The 16,706-nt window shown below is 43.0% G+C and overlaps 2 protein-coding genes across 2 annotated transcripts; both read right to left on the reverse strand.

Moving 5' to 3' along the window:
- Positions 1 to 898: 898 nt before the first annotated feature.
- On the reverse strand, positions 899 to 2,129 carry LOC121627471 (neoverrucotoxin subunit alpha-like). The gene is made up of 2 exons (XM_041966399.1): positions 1,916 to 2,129; positions 899 to 1,747 (listed from the first exon to the last, which is right to left on the reverse strand). The coding sequence occupies exons 1-2, from the start codon at positions 1,992 to 1,994 to the stop codon at positions 1,107 to 1,109; spliced, it is 720 nt and encodes a 239-aa protein (XP_041822333.1). The 5' UTR covers positions 1,995 to 2,129; the 3' UTR covers positions 899 to 1,106.
- An 8,077-nt stretch (positions 2,130 to 10,206) lies between these two features.
- On the reverse strand, positions 10,207 to 14,340 carry LOC121627470 (NLR family CARD domain-containing protein 3-like). The gene is made up of 5 exons (XM_041966398.1): positions 13,966 to 14,340; positions 13,727 to 13,858; positions 12,560 to 12,638; positions 12,173 to 12,401; positions 10,207 to 12,014 (listed from the first exon to the last, which is right to left on the reverse strand). Exons 1-5 carry the CDS (start codon positions 14,052 to 14,054, stop codon positions 10,207 to 10,209), a joined length of 2,337 nt encoding a protein of 778 aa, XP_041822332.1. The 5' UTR covers positions 14,055 to 14,340.
- Positions 14,341 to 16,706: the final 2,366 nt, after the last annotated feature.

Consider the following 16,706-nt stretch of genomic DNA (forward strand, 5'->3'; position numbering starts at 1 on the left):
GGAATATTTTAGAATTAAGTGAGAAAACATACAGATGTGATGACAAAACGTCAAAAACTTGGTGCAGCTGTTCCAAATGAACATGCGGACTAAAAACACAGAAACTTGAACATCTCACGCGTTTGTTTTGTATTTTCAGGACCTTGAACTTACTTGAAAATGTGGATGTTTGCACAAAAGCTCTCAACAAACGTCCCAATGGACCAACAAGAAGCACGAGACGCTTCAACAGGTGATGCGCGCGCTCTCTGCCTGAATTGCATTTGAATTTGAATTGATGAGTTTGAACCTTTTGTCGTCCTGAGCAGTATCTCAGGCAGCTTTGACCCTCTTCAGCCCTTTAAGAGCCGCTTCTACCGTCTCGACACAGCAGCTGACTCACATCAGCGTCTGTTGGCCTCCTTCCCGTCCACGCGCCGCCAGTGTGGGCACGTCATGACTCCATCATGTCAGCGCGCCCCCTAGCGGCGACGCGCAGCGTCGTCGGGCGCGTTGCCTTCAGGTGCGCCGCGTAAATTCTTCAATTCTTTTGCACCCGGTGTTAATTAGTGGCTGACAAGATTTGATCCAGAATAATTAACACACACAATAAAAAACATGAATGAAAACTGAAAACTGGATGTTGTAATTATGCATGAGGTGAGATTATTGTCAGGAAACTTTACAGCTGAAATTAAGTTTTGAAAACCAAAATTATTGATTATAAACTGGAAAAATGTTATGATTTGAAAACAAGATTTGAAGATTTGTCTGAAATAATTCACAATGGACTGACTGATTATTGGCTTTGATATTCAGCATTCTTATGAGTTTTTATTGGTTAAACTGTCTTTTTTAGCCCTGAAAAAACCACATGGGTGGACCTCGAGTCCTGACCTGAGAAAGACAATAAACACACTCACAGTAACATTCAGCTTTTATTGGAACAAGAGCCACAATTCAAAACAACACACAGCAGAGGGTAGAAATCTGCAGCATGTCCACAATTTAATGATCACAGCTTCCATCTTTAAAGGACTGGAAGTGGAAGAAGGTCACAATGTAAATGAGGAATATTTTCAATCACTTTGAATCATTTTGTACAAAGTTCAATGATTCATTTATGATCATGAACTTAAAGATTTCAGTGACTGATCCTGCACAGACTCAACTGATCTGTTCAGCAGTGAGAATGTTTCTCTAACTGGAGGAGTTTCTCCATCCGACAGAGAACACAGAGACACTGAGGAAGCAGACCAGGACCAGAACTGAAAGCCAGGATAAAGAGGTTCAGTGAATGTGGTGTTGAAGGTGTGGAGGTGGATCAGTGTGTCAGAGGAGACTCTGTAGAAGGACAGAGTGCCAGCAGGATAGTCCACATACACTCCTACTCTGTTAGAGATGGAGGAGGAGGAGGAGGAGGAGGTGGATGTTGTTCTGTTATTGTGACAGACAGAGTAACGACCACCATCAAAGCAGAACAGACTCCAGGACTGATCATTCCGTCCAAACAAACAGTCTTTACTGTTTCCTTTCCCTCTGATTCTTCTGTAACTCACTGATACAGAAACGTCTCCTCTCCACTCGACCTCCCAGTAACAGCGACCAGTCAGACCAGTTCCACACAGCAGCTGAGGCCAGTGGTCAAACCTGTCTGGATGATCAGGATATGACTGATGCTCCTCCACATATGTCGCCTTCCTGTTGTTGTCAGACAGTTTGATCCATCCGTTCACTGTGTTTGTGTCGATTGTGAGTTCACAGGAATCTGATGGAGAGAACAAGAAGAAAACAGCTGCAGTTATTGATCTATCATCTGTTCATTGATCCACAGTTTGATGATGACATCAGAGATGTGAATGAGTGATGTCACAGTTTGAAGATGGTTGAATGTGCGCTGCTTTGTTTTCATCAATCAAATGAAAAACACACTTACACTTTCTCAGACCTGGTCTCAACCATCGGACTCCAGCAGGCTCCACCCTGAAAGGAGGAGGGGGGTCAGACCAGCACATCCTCTTTCAGCATGCAAACATGGACGTTACATTACTCTCTCACACATACACACACACACACACACACACACACACACACACACACACAATATGTTCATCTGACCTGCTTCTCCCTGCTGCAGCTAAACCTCTTCACCTCCACCATCTGCTCACACACTAACACTGACCCACAGGATTTTGGTGTGTGTGTAAAGGTGGAGGACAACATCTGATGACACACACAAACCTCTTTCTGGACCATCCCGACTCCATGAAGAGTCCCTCTTCAGAAGCAGTCCTTGGTTCCAGACCTCTGCCATCAAACCCAGTGACAGACACTCCCAGACTGTTTCCCTCCAAAATCTCTCAAGTCTCAGAAAACCTCTTCCTGATATAAAGAGCTTCATTTCATGTGTTGGGATGTTTTGTGCATGTTCCTGTTACTGTGGTACGACGGACCAATCGCACAGCAAAGACTTGTTGGAGCTTCTGAAGCCGGCGTCGTGTCGGCCTCTCGGTTCGTCCGTCTAAACGAACCAGGTCTCCAGACACTGAACCATCTACAGCGGAGACCCAGAGTCTCTCTGTCCTCTCCTGTGTGAGGCCCACTCCTTCAGCTCACCCTCCACCTGCTCCACCTGGGATCACCAACACCACCTCAACAACATGCTCTGTTTGCCAAACACCTGCATTAAAAGCTGCATCCACAGTCGTCCTGCCGTCATCCTTCACCACACGCTGCCAGAGGTAATGTCCATCCATCATGTTCTGTTCATGGAGCGCTCCACAGTCTTCTGACCAGAAATACTCTGATTCACCTCTGCAGGTAGGAACATCCCTGAACTGTCACAGATTCTCTCTCATTATTAAATCTGCCTTCATCATTTCCTTATTTGAATCTGTTGCCTTCTTATATTCTAAGTTGCTTCAGTTATTGATCACTCTCTTGCTCTCCCACCTGTGATCATTAATTATCCGTCTTACAGTGTCTTCACTAAACAAACCAGCAGAGTTTTAATCATTTATTATTAGACATGGTTCTCCTTCTCTTTTCCCACATGTGACGATGCACCACATGTGATCTTCTCTCTGTGTTCATTAAAGTGTAAATATTGTAAATCAATTAAATATCTGAGACGAGTCGTTGTGACTCTGTTCTGCGTAAATCTTTTCAGCGACTTGGTGTCTGAAAATTTAATGTATTTACAACCCATGTTCACTGTGAGGACCATGTTCACTACAATTGTTCAACACTGATGAAGGAACAGTCCAACATTTTGAGAAATACACCTGAATGTAGAACCTCAAAAGTCCTGCCCTGTTCTGTGGCTGTCAGGCTGGAACACAGTTTTAACTGAATATAACTGCTTTGGAGTTATTGGAAGGTGTTTTATTTCTTTTCAGGACAAAATGGATATTTCTCAAAATGACAGACAGTTCATTTACCATCCAGAGATCTGTCCAAGCTGCATCAATTATTACCAACAGGTCATTATCATGTTTGTTCCTGGAGATGTTCTCCTTGAGACCTCCAACACAAATATCTCCTTTCTATGTTCAACCAGTGTTTCTGTTCTGAGCAAAGGAAAATGACTTCTTACATGTGTGACTGTTCATATCAAACTCACATCCACCATCAACCAAAAAGACAGACAACATGATTCCAGCTCTTCCTCCTCTATCACACTGACTGTCTGTGGCTGCAGCAGGCCTCTTCATACCTGAGAGTCTTCAGGCTCCAGTGTGGATCCTCCAGTCCAGCAGACAGCAGCTTCACTCCTGAGTCTCCTGGATGATTGTAGCTCAGGTCCAGCTCTCTCAGATGAGAGGGGTTGGATCTCAGAGCTGAGGCCAGAGAAGCACAACCTTCCTGTGTGATCAGACAGCCTGACAGCCTGAAAACACACAGAACAACACAGATGGTAAATCATCTCAGGGTACTGCTGTGTCCGTCAAATCTTTGCTCTTAAAATGCAGAGATCTGATTGGCTGAGCAGCATCACATGAAATGATTTACAACATGTGCAACTGGTCTGTGAGTTTCCTGGGACACTAAACCAGGGCCGTAAAGGATAGAAAAGATGTGCAGGTTAAAGTAGAAACTTTCAATTAAAATGTAATAATTCTCAACCATTTCTGAGTTGTAGGTCATCCAAACTACTTCACACTCGACACTGTACTTCCTTGGGTCCTCAGCAACACACCCACCAAGTGTGAAGTCCATCAGATGAACATTTGTTGAGAAAATGGAAGGACAGACTGACAGACAGAGGTTCTTTGCTTTGAGGTCATTAATCATGACTGAATCAGGAATAAAGAGACATTCAGTAATCAAAGTCACATGATATCAAACATAAATGAGGATCTCCATCTCAGCCAGAGTTCATTCATATTTGATGCTGAACAGCAAATAAAGCTGAATTAATAAAATGTACATTGAAAAAAAACAGTCTGGATGGAAAAAATGTGCCAATCAAAAGAACTGACATTAGAGAAGCTGTTTAATTTTTATGGACTTCTGAGTTTAAAGAAATATGTCAACACTTTTACAACAAACAGTGACTTGATCTGACCTGAGAGTTTCCAGTTCACAGTGTGGACTCTGCAGTCCAGCAGACAGCAGCTTCACTCCTGAATCCTGCAGGTTGTTGTTACTCAGGTCCAGCTCTCTCAGACTGGAGGACTGGGAGCTGAGAACTGAGGACAGAACTTCACAGCTTCTCTCTGAGAGGTTACAGCCGCTCAGTCTGAAGAGGAAATAATGAACAAGAAGACAAAAAACATTTGTGTTAAAATGTTGAGTCTCTTCTCAGCACATGTTGAAATCTTTGCTGTTCGATCCAAAACATGTTGTAGATGTGACAATAAATCATGACTGAATCAGGAATAAACAGACATCCAGTAATCAACATCACATTATATAAAAATAAAACATGGGAGCAAATAAGGCTCATTAATATTTTGAGTTTGTGTGAAATGATGTTCAGAAATAATTTCACAGCCTTCAGTTGTAAATCACCTTTTGTGTGCAGGTGAAAAAATAGTCTGCACCTATCTGAATGTGTGAGTTTGATTTAAAAAATCTCAAAAATTAAAGTTTAGCTGTAGAAATATTTTGTGTGTGTGAAAAAGTTTTGCACAGATATGATTTGAATAAATTTCAGACATTTTCAGCTGTGAAGTTTCAGAGTCTGAGAGACTGAAACACAAATTTCCCATCTGTGTGAGTGACACTGAAGTTACAAGCTACAAGTTCACTGAGGTGGTGTAAATAATTCACTGAGCATCTCTCAGTCCATGCAGGCATTCATTCATTCTCTTCTTGAGTCTGTAGCAACACAGGTGTGCTGCTGTTTTACTGACTGAACAGCAAAGTGTTGTGTGATAAATTTACAACAACACTTTGAGTCAGACAAAGAGGCTGTGTTATGTGAAGCTCTGGTTGTGTCTGTGGTTCAGGCTGTCACAGTCCCATCAAACACACATCAAGCACAACTGCACTTCATTCTCTGGTGAGCTGGACCCAGACCCAGCTTTGAGACTGGACCAGCACCTGTCACCAGTGGCGCTGGTCGGTCTGTCCAGCCGTTGGGCAGACTGTGCAGTCGCCATCTTCCCTGATGAGTCCTCTATCTCTGCTCAAAACAAACCCTGAAACTAAGCTGTCCTGACTGTGTCTGTCATTTTTTGGCTCAGTGTTTCTGAAGGAGCAGCCCAGCAGCAGGTAGTGATGTGGATCTGAGGACTGCCAGGCTGTCCACTCTGTCCAGCCCAGAGACACTCCAGCAGCAACCAGTGGCTCCGGAGGAAGAGTGGAGCAGCACCAGGCCGGACAGGAGGGACGACCATTACCTGATCTGAGGACTGGTTTGGGTTAGGATTACCCATCGGTCAGGCAGTAGAATTTGGCCTATGCACATGTGTCACTCAGACCGGGTAGTGACAGGGACTGTGACAACCAAAGAGGTCAGTGTGTTTACTGGGGAAACTACAGCTCACAATCCACCATATGAGCACCACCGCTGACTGTTTGTTTTACAAAGGAACCGAGAGACAAACACAGATACAACCAGAGGGCTGTGCTACAAACAGAGATTCATGGGTCAGCAGGTATGTTGAGCCAAAGCACAGTTTTCACTGTCATGAAGGTGTCTCTCTTTTAGCCTGCTTGGATCTCCATGGCAACTGATGCTGCACACCCAACCTGCTCCAGAGGAGGTTCTGCTCACTGTTTCAGATTTCACTTGAACTCATTCTTCTCCTGATGATATTCTCTACGAGGATCCACATTCTCAGCTGAGGGAATACGTTGTGTCTGCAGACCTGCTGAGCTCAACATTAGTGATGTCACTGAACGAAGCCGTGTGATCACAGCAGAACAAACTGGATGCATCATGTTGTGGTTTTTAGCCACAGGAACCTTCATCATTCAGCTGGTAGAAAATCAGTCTTTCCCTGTTTGCTTCAGGTAATATTAACACTTTCAATCTGACACAGCAGATCCTCAACACACTCAAAGAATGATGAAGGCACAGAAACTAGAGCCTTGCTGCCGAGTCTGTTTTCCACTGCTGGTACTGCAGCTAATAGAACACTGATTAGAAAACTCATTATTCTATTGATATTTATCACAGATAATATTCAATCAAGAAAAGTCATTTCACTTTGTTTTGGACAAAAACTAAAGTGATTTTCAAGCATCCTTCATTAGGGGACAGTGTCAGACCTGAATCCAGTTCCTCAGTCTAATGTTTAAATCTGCTGCGTCGAGTTTAAAGTTTCAGAGCTCCAGAATGTTCAGTTAGAAATAAACAGGAGGCTCTGAGAGCGACTGAGAGCTGAAACAAATATATGAACTGAAGAACTGACAGGATCAGCTGTTTTCTGACAGCATTCCTCTGTTGTCTGATGTGCAGCAACAGTGTTGTTTTTCCTGGATTAGTTTTTTATATTCTTCAAAGCTCTCCATTATAACAACCTGTTCCTCTTTACTGAACCTTTTTGTTTTTAAAAACTCACACATTCAGATACATGCAGACAGTTTTTTCACATGCACACAAAAGGTGATTCATAACTGCAGGCTGGGAAATGATTTCTGAACATCATTTCACAAGATCCACTTCAGCCAGAGTTCAGATTTGCTGTCAAATATGTGAATCTGAAAATGAAGGAAATAAACTGACTTTCTGTGCTGTGAAATTTTAAATCCAGACATGACAGAGACTGTTTAAATTAAATGCATCTCAAAATTTATATAAGTAACTTAAATCCTTCAAGACAAACAATAACCTGATCTGACCTGAGAGTTTCCAGTTCACAGTGTGGACTCTGCAGTCCAGCAGACAGCAGCTTCACTCCTGAATCCTGCAGGTTGTTGTTACTCAGGTCCAGCTCTCTCAGACTGGAGGACTGGGAGCTGAGAACTGAGGACAGAACTTCACAGCTTCTCTCTGAGAGGTTACAGCCGCTCAGTCTGAAAAGGAAATAATGAACAAGAAGACAAAAAACATTTGTGTTAAAATGTTGAGTCTCCTGTCAGCATGTTTTAAAATTCTTGCATTTTGATCCAAAACATGAAGAGTGGAGCAGCACTGGGAGGGACGGTCATTACCCGATCTGAGCACTGTTTAGGTTTAGCATTACCCATCATTAAGGCATTACAATCTGGCCTAAGAAATGAGGATCTCCATCTCAGCCAGAGTTAATTGGCTGCAGATAAAAAAAAACAGTCAAGGTGGAAAAAATCTGCCAATCAGAAGAACTGACATTAGAGAAGCTGTTTAATATTTATGGACTTCTGAGTTTAAAGAAATATGTCAACACTTTTGCTACAAACAGTAACTTGATCTGACCTGAGAGTTTCCAGTTCACAGTGTGGACTCTGCAGTCCAGCAGACAGCAGCTTCACTCCTGAATCCTGCAGGTTGTTGTTACTCAGGTCCAGCTCTCTCAGACTGGAGGACTGGGAGCTGAGAACTGAGGACAGAACTTCACAGCTTCTCTCTGAGAGGTTACAGCCGCTCAGTCTGAAGAGGAAATAATGAACAAGAAGACAAAAAACATTTGTGTTAAAATGTTGAGTCTCTTCTCAGCACATGTTGAAATCTTTGCTGTTCGATCAAAAACATGTTGTAGATGTGACAATAAATCATGACTGAATCAGGAATGAACACACATCCAGTGATCAACATCACATTATATAAAAATAAAATATGGGAGCAAATAAGGCTGTCATGACCCGTGCCTTGCACGTCGGTTTTGTTTAGTGTTCTCTTGTTGTTCTTTTGCCTTATCCAGTTTGTAAGTGTTCATTGTAGTGTTTTCTTAGTTCTTGTTCGTTTCTCTATTCAAGTCTGTGTTATCCCTAATGTCTTCATAGTCATGCCATGTTTTATGTTAGAGTTCTGTATTGTCTTAGTCTGTACCCTTGCCCTGTCTTGTTTGTATTTTGTGAAGTTCCCCATTGTGTCTTGTCTTTGCCTGGTTTTGGTTACTTCCTGTTTTATTTTGAAGGTTCATGTTATGTGTCCTTTTGTTACTTTACTTCCTGTGTTTTCCCTCCCGTGTGATTGTCTGATCGTTTCCACCTGTGCATCATTAGTGTTTGCCCCTAGTGTATTTAAGTCCGTGTCTTCCCTTTGTCCTTGTCGGGTCGTTGTCTGAGAAACTATAGTCAAAGTCATAGTCTGCGTTATTGTTGAAATTCTTGCCATAGTCCCATAGTGAGTGTTTGTTGTGTTGTTTCTTTGTCATGTCCAAGTCTGGTTTCACTTAAGTGTTTCTGTGCTGTGTTAACTTTGTTCACGTCCGTGTAGTGTTTCATGTGTATGTCTCCTTGGTTTGCCTTTGTCCTTTGTTTCAGTCCCTGTAAGTTTGTTTCTTGTCTTTGTTCTTGTCCATGCTGTGTTCTCTGTGAGTTTTCCTTTTCTTATTATTTGCATAGTCAATGTCATTAGTCCTGCCCCAGTTTATGTAATTGAGTTTCTAGTCTTGTCTTGTTATAGTTCTGCCACAGTTTATGTAATTGAGTTTGTAGTCTTCTTTTGTTATAGTCCGCCACGTTTTGTGTTAGAGTACCTGTGCTGCCCCTGTCTCATCCATGCCCCATTGTGTTTTGAGTTAGCGTGTTTCTATTGCTCAGTTTTTTCCCCCTCAGTGTTCCCTCGTATGTATAGCCCTTGTCCCTAGAGTGTGTGTTTAATTATAGTTTCCTTACTTGTAGATTTTCGTTGTGACTCAAACGTATTAATTTGATTCTAGTGCATTCCTTAGTTTGTGTTCATGACCTTCCAGTCGTGAGTGGTTTTCCGTGTCTTGTCTTTGATCATGTCCATGCCACGTCTCATGTAAGTGTTATCTAGTCTTGTCTTTGTTTGTTACCTTGCCATGTACCTTGTCAATGTTTTCCCATAGTGTCTTACCATAGTCTACGTCCCCTTTGTTTGTCTGCACCTGGGTTCAACCCTTAGTTTCCCCTCATAGATCCCCCTAAGTCCCCCACCTTCCTGACAAAGGCTCATTAATATTTTGAGTTTTTGTGAAATGATGTTCAGAAATAATTTCACAGCCTTCAGTTGTAAATCACCTTTTGTGTGCAGGTGAAAAAATAGTCTGCACCTATCTGAATGTGTGAGTTTGATTAAAAAAATCTCACAAATTAAAGTTTAGCTGTAGAAATATTTTGTGTGTGTGAAAGTTTTGCACAGATATGATTTGAATATATTTCAGATATTTTCAGCAGTGAAGTTTCAGAGTCTGAGAGACGGAAACACAAATTTCCCATCTGTGTGAGTGACACTGAAGTCACCAGCTACCAGTCAGATGAAGAAAAACAGTCAAGATGGAAAAAAAATCTGTTAATCAATAGAACTGAAATGAGAGAAGCTGTTTCATATTGATGGACTTCTGACATTTAAAAAAAAATTGTCAACGCTTTTACCACAAACAGTGACTTGATCTGACCTGAGAGTTTCCAGTTCACAGTGTGGACTCTGCAGTCCAGCAGTCAGCAGCTTCACTCCTGAATCCTGCAGGTTGTTGTTACTCAGGTCCAGCTCTCTCAGACTGGAGGACTGGGAGCTGAGAACTGAGGACAGAACTTCACAGCTTCTCTCTGAGAGGTTACAGCCGCTCAGTCTGAAGAGGAAATAATGAACAAGAGTAAAAATATTCTCCATTTGAGTCAGTAACAGCACATTTAATTAATTCTGAAATCAACAACATTTCTGCACACTTACAGAGCTTTGTTGGAGGCTTTGACCACTGGCAGCAGCTTCAGAAGAGCCTCCTCTGAAGCAGAGAATTTCTTCAGGTCAAACACATCCAGATCTTTTTCTGATGACAGTAAGATGAAGACCAGAGCTGACCACTGAGCAGGAGACAGTTCATCTGTGGAGAGTCTTCCTGAACTCAGGGACTGTTGGATCTGATTCAAAAGAGAACAATCGTTCAGTTCATTCAGACAGTGGAACAGATTGATGCTTTTCTCTGGAGAGGGAGCCTCCTCGATCTTCTTCTTGATGTACTCGACCGTTGCCTGATGGGTTTTTGAACTTTTTCCTTTTTCTGTCAGCAGGCCTCGTAGGAGAGTCTGATTGGTCTGCAGTGAAAGACCCAGGAGGAATCGGAGGAACAAGTCCAGGTGTCCATTTGGACTCTGTAAGGCCTTGTCCACAGCTCTTTGGAAGAGATGTGCTGATTCAAGATCATCTCTGAATATTTTAGACCGCCGGGGTTTTTTTTGTTCCTCTGACAGCAGATTGACACCTGATTTGATAAAAGTCCGATGAACATGAAGAGCAGCCAGAAACTCCTGAACACTCAGATGGACGAAGCAGAACACCTTGTCCTGGTACAGTCCTCTCTCCTCTTTAAAGATCTGTGTGAACACTCCTGAGTACACTGAGGCTGCTCTGATATCGATGCCACACTCTGTCAGGTCTGATTCATAGAAGATCAGGTTTCCTTTCTGCAGCTGCTCAAAAGACAGTTTTCCCAGAGACTCAATCATCTTCCTGCTCTTTGGAGTCCACTGTGGATCTGACTCAGCTCCACCATCATACTTGACATTCTTCAGTTTACACTGAACCACCAGGAAGTGGATGTACATCTGAGTCAGGGTCTTGGGCAGCTCTCCTCCCTCTCTGGTCTTCATCACATCCTCCAGGACTGTGGCAGTGATCCAGCAGAAGACCGGGATGTGGCACATGATGTGGAGGCTTCGTGATGTCTTGATGTGGGAGATGATTCTGTTGGCCTGCTTCTTATCTCTGAATCTCTTCCTGAAGTACTCCTCCTTCTGTGGGTCAGTGAACCCTCTGACCTCTGTCACCATGTCAACACACTCAGGAGGGATCTGATTGGCTGCTGCAGGTCGTGTGGTTATCCAGAGGCGAGCAGAGGGAAGCAGTTTCCTCCTGATGAGGTTCGTCAGTAGTACATCCACTGAGGTGGACTTTGTCACATCAGTCAGGATCTCATTGTTGCTGAAGTCCAGAGGAAGTCGACACTCATCCAGACCATCAAAGATGAACACAACCTGGAACTCCTCAAACCTGCAGATTCCTGCTTCTTTGGTTTCAGGAAAGAATTGATGAACAAGTTCCACTAAACTAAACCTTTTCTCTTTCAGCACGTTCAGCTCTCTGAAAGTGAATGGAAACATGAACTGTATGTCCCGGTTGGCTTTGTCTTCAGCCCAGTCCAGAGTGAGTTTCTGTGTTAAGACTGTTTTCCCAATGCCAGCCACGCCCTTCGTCATCACTGTTCTGATTGGTTCATCTCTTCCAGGTGAGGGTTTGAAGATGTCTTCATGTCTGATTGTTGTTTCTGGTCTGTCTGGTTTCCTGGATGCTGTTTCAATCTGTCTGACCTCATGTTCATCATTGACCTCTCCAGTCCCTCCCTCTGTGATGAAGAGCTCTGTGAAGATCTGATTCAGAAGGGTCCGGTTTCCTGCTTTAGCAATCCCCTCAAACACACACTGGAACTTCTCCTTCAGGTTGGATTTAAGTTGACGCTGACAAACTGCAGCAAGATGTTCTGAATGAAGACACAATAAATAAGATCATTCAGAGATTCATGAAGAACAAGACAATTTAATGACCCTAAAAATACAAACATATTTTCTTCCATCTCTTGAGACATCAGTGAACGTCCCATTTATCCAGCAGGTTCAATCTTTACAGAAATCCTCTTACTGCTCTGCAGACGGTCAGCCAGATCCTCCTCCTTCATTCTCCTCAGGAAGTGCTGTGTGATCTTCAGAAATGCCTCTTTGCTGCTCCTCCTCTGCTCTTCATCCTCATCGTCCAACACCTCCTCATCCTCCCTCTGACTCTCTAAGCATTCTGGGTAATCTGAACTCAGAACCTTCTTCATCTTCTTCAGCTCGTTCTTCACAAAAGTGACAATGTTCTCCTCCAGCAGCTGGAACAGAATATTATATGAATCACACAAACTGAAATCATGGAACCAAACATCAGATCCGTGTTGAACAGACTGACAGTCCACTGGTCTAAAAAGTGCAGCATGGACATTATTGTGAACTGAATAGATGTAAAAGTCTCTGTTGTGCATGAACAGACCATAAATATGGAGTCCAGGTGAGTCTGATGCTGCTGGGCAGACTGACCACTGGGAACCTCTGAGCTCTCCTGGTCCACTCTGTGGAGGAATCATGAAGAATTAGCTCACGCTTGCTCGTGCTGCTGATCCTGCTGTGAATCAACAGTCCAGTCTGCATTTCTCTGCAGCTTTCACTTTACTGTGTTGGTTTTCCAGAACATCCTTCTCTGCATCAGACGCCATTGAAATCACTGTTTTATACTCATGCAGTCATCAGTCAGAACGTGTGTGTGGAGAAAATGTGAAACAGAAGTCAAGAGTTGAAGACTGGTTCAAGTGGGCAGCTTTCACATGTGAGAATATAAATGAATGTGAAGAAGAACGATGCTGAAAATCAAGGTGATGTCGTCCAACATGATTTTAACACTGAGAAATACTTACTGTCTGTCAGAGAAATGTTGTTGTTTAAAATTAATGAGGCCATCCATTGACTGGTCACTCCTGAAGGACACACAGCTGGGTTCAGGTCCAGGTCCAGCAGAGGCTGGTCTCCCAGAGATCCTGTTCGACAGAGAGGAAGACCACCAGGGATGGAAATTCACTGTTCAGACTCAGAAGCTGCTGGAGAAACTAGCAGCTATCAACAAGAAAAGGATCAACACACCAAAGTTCAATAAAACATGAAGCTGAATGATTTCAGTCTGTGGATCATCGCTTCATTTTCCCATCAAATATTGGACCAAAGCAGAACTAAACTGACTCATTTCTGAGCAGATTTATTCTCATGTCTCACTAAACTCACCACAAATATCCTGACTGTTATTTATAGATGATGGTAGGTGAAGCATTTCAGTCCAAAATTCAAAGAGCAAATGTCATCATGAGGAGACTTTGGAAGATCCCCACTTGATTTGTGCTGAAGCCTCATATGATCCTCAGCTGTCAATGTACATGTGGGCATGTCAGTGTGGTTCAGGGACACACTGGAAAAATGTGACCCTGTCCTTTAATGCTAATGTTGCTCAAACCTTCATCATCATTCCAGGACAACATGAACATTATAAGGATCAGACTGGTCAGACTGGATTTAATGAGGACAAACATCAGCAGTGAACAACATGAGGAGGGAAATATGAACATTTCAGGTCGAACTGTCCAACATGATTTTAACACTGAGAATTACTTACTGTCTGTCAGAGAAATGTTGTTGTTTAAAGTCAATGAGGCCATCCATTGACCGGTCACTCCTGAAGGACACACAGCTGGGTTCAGGTCCAGGTCCAGGTCCAGCAGAGTCTGGTGTGTCCTGCTGCTCTGGCCTTCAACACAACACACACAGAGCTTTGAGTGTGAATAATGATGCTGGAGTGATTTGAGAGCTCTGACATGAAGAAGAGTCCTGGACACTTAGAGATCCTCATCTCACCTCTGAGCTTTGGTCTGGCTGTCATGTCCCCCACACAGACTGCTTTCAGAGGGACGGACTCCCTCCTCTCTGTCCTCACATGGATTCATGCTGCTCAACTCACATCAGCTCACACACACTTTGATCTGGAGAGGAAACACAAATCATTCATCTGCACATCAGCTATAATCATCCTTTACATCATTTCTCCTGTCAAAACATCAGCTGCTCCTCCAGTGATTGGCTGTTATCTTCTGCTTCATATCAGTGTCAGCTGAATGCAGTCACACAGCAGTGTGAGGCACAGCTGCTGTTCTACTATCAGTCCACTAGATGGCGCCATGAAGCTGCAGTCAGGTGAAGAGCAGCCAGCACACACACCTGATGCATGGAGGACCATTGACATCCACTGACACACACTGACTGAATTTGACAGGAAGCTTCAGTTTCTTTAATATTCAGTAAATTCACCATCACTGAAAGTTTCTTTGTGCCTGAATGATCTCTGATATTAACAAAGTCGTCTGAGTGCACACGAGCCAAAAGTGACCAACTGTGACAAAGTGATTCTGATGGACCTTCAGCTCTGCATGTTCTGCATGTTTGACATTGCAAATTGTTCTCTACATTTTACTGCATTAATAGATTTTACATGAAATGATTCTGTGATGTTGCTCTTCTTATGCACAGAACCACCATCACCTTTGCACTGCCCTCATTCCCACTGTCTCAGGTTTTGCACTGTAACTTGCATATTATTCATATTATGAATGTGTACATATGTGACTGTATCTTTCTTGTAAATATAATCTATTTGCTTTGTTTATATGTTTTATTCTAATCTAAAATATTTGAATCTGTCCATGTTCTGTGTGTTCAGTGTGGAGGAGCTCCACCTGCATTTCATTGTCCTGTGTTATAATGACAATAAAGATGAAACTTGAACCTTGATAAGGAGCCCAAAGTCCACACAGATAAAAAATAAACCTTCAGACAAACTAATGTGCAGCAATAAAAATCATATTTCATCTCTGAGAACAAAGTTCATCAGGACGGCTCCTGTCACAGTTATATGATCATATTATTGTATCACTGATGTGTAACTAGTACTTCATGGTTGTAGTTGGTCGAGGTGGAGCCACTGTTCACTGTTTTAGACTTTCAGGCAGTTTAATCAGCTGATCTGTTGTTTTTTATTTCAAATCTGAACATGAAAAGTAAAAAATGTCGTGAAATAAAAAGGTGAATATGGACACAGTAGAAATATAAAGTCATCATCAGAGTACAAGTACTTCCAGGTAGTACTTATTTACACGACTCCAGTGAATTTGTTACTTTCCACCACTGGAACTGACTCAAGCTGAGAGATCCTTTCAAAATAAAAGGCTGACTCAATCAAGTCTTTTCAGAAAAAATGAAAAGATTGATCTTTGATTTGATTATTGATCACATTTAAGTACAAACGGACAAAAAGCTCCTTCACTCGCTCCTGTTGGAGGAGAGTTCAGAGCTCTTAGTGATGAAGTTACATATTTCATTCAAAAATCAAACATTTGAGCTCCTCACACCCTCTGAATGCTCCTTCCTGCTGTCTCCTCAACAACTATTCAGGATCAACTCACTCTGCTTCTTCTCTTGTTCCAGCGTTCACGCTCACAAACATCGACACGACACGGCGGCTGTTGTTTCGCCTGTTTCTGGCGATGCTAAGCTAACGACAGCTGGTGCTAACGAGTCAAACATTTAAAAGTTGTTTCATTACCTTCAGCTGGAGGTTGAGATGGAGAAACCGATCTGTTCCACATCGTCCAGAGAGAATGAAAGTAAACTCCAAACAGCCAGAGAGGCGAGTGAGAGTTAAACATTAACTGATCAAGTTGTTCAAGTTTAACTGGAGCAAATAAAGATTAAATATTAGGTCGACTGCATGAATATGAGCCTCTTATCAGTGTTTTGTGTAGATTTCTATCTGTTGCCTCCATTATGAACTACAGCTCTGATCAGAATACGCTCCTGAACGTCAGGGAATTAATGCCAGCTGCGTGTCTGCACACCCCCTGAAGGGAACTGGAAAGGCTACCCAGCACTATAGGGGTCGGCGAGCCAGTGCCCTCCACCAATGGAGGAAGAAAGTACCACCTCACACCTGTCCCAGCCATCTGCAGGACAAACGTGCGCTCTCTCTGCAAGAAAACGCTCAAGTTACAGACCAATAGAGACTCTCAAAGGAATCAGTGTTGAGGAAAATGAAAACATGCACACCGCTCCCTCCCCAGTGCTCCTCCTGGACACTCAGATCACTGCATCATACAGATGACATGAGACAGCAGCTGAAGAGGGCTGAAGCATCCAGGACCGGAGCTGGATCCAAACACCAAAGACCCCGCAGCCCTCTGGAACACACTCCGGACTCACGAACCACAATAAGAACGGCCCTGCTGTCAGCCTGTCCTCCAGACCGGCTCATGAACTCAACACCTTTCACACCAGGTGTGAGAGAAACCCTGATGGCCCGCTGTCCCTCCCCTGAGTGGGTTCATACAAATATTATATATTAAATATATTGTTCATTATATCCTTGTGAGTTCAAATCTATTGATGTCGTGCTGACTCATCACTGTGAACACTCTGAGAAAGCCAAGGTGAAGCTTGTTGAAGGAGGATTTCTCTTCTGCTGCAGTCAAAAATGAACAAAGACTTTTCCTTCTTTCTAGATTCTTTGTGCAGAACCACCAGAGACCGCCTCGCTCTGCAGCTCAGGT

This window comes from Chelmon rostratus, chromosome 24 (assembly GCF_017976325.1).
Source record: "Chelmon rostratus isolate fCheRos1 chromosome 24, fCheRos1.pri, whole genome shotgun sequence".
Classification (NCBI taxonomy): Eukaryota; Metazoa; Chordata; class Actinopteri; order Chaetodontiformes; family Chaetodontidae; genus Chelmon; species Chelmon rostratus.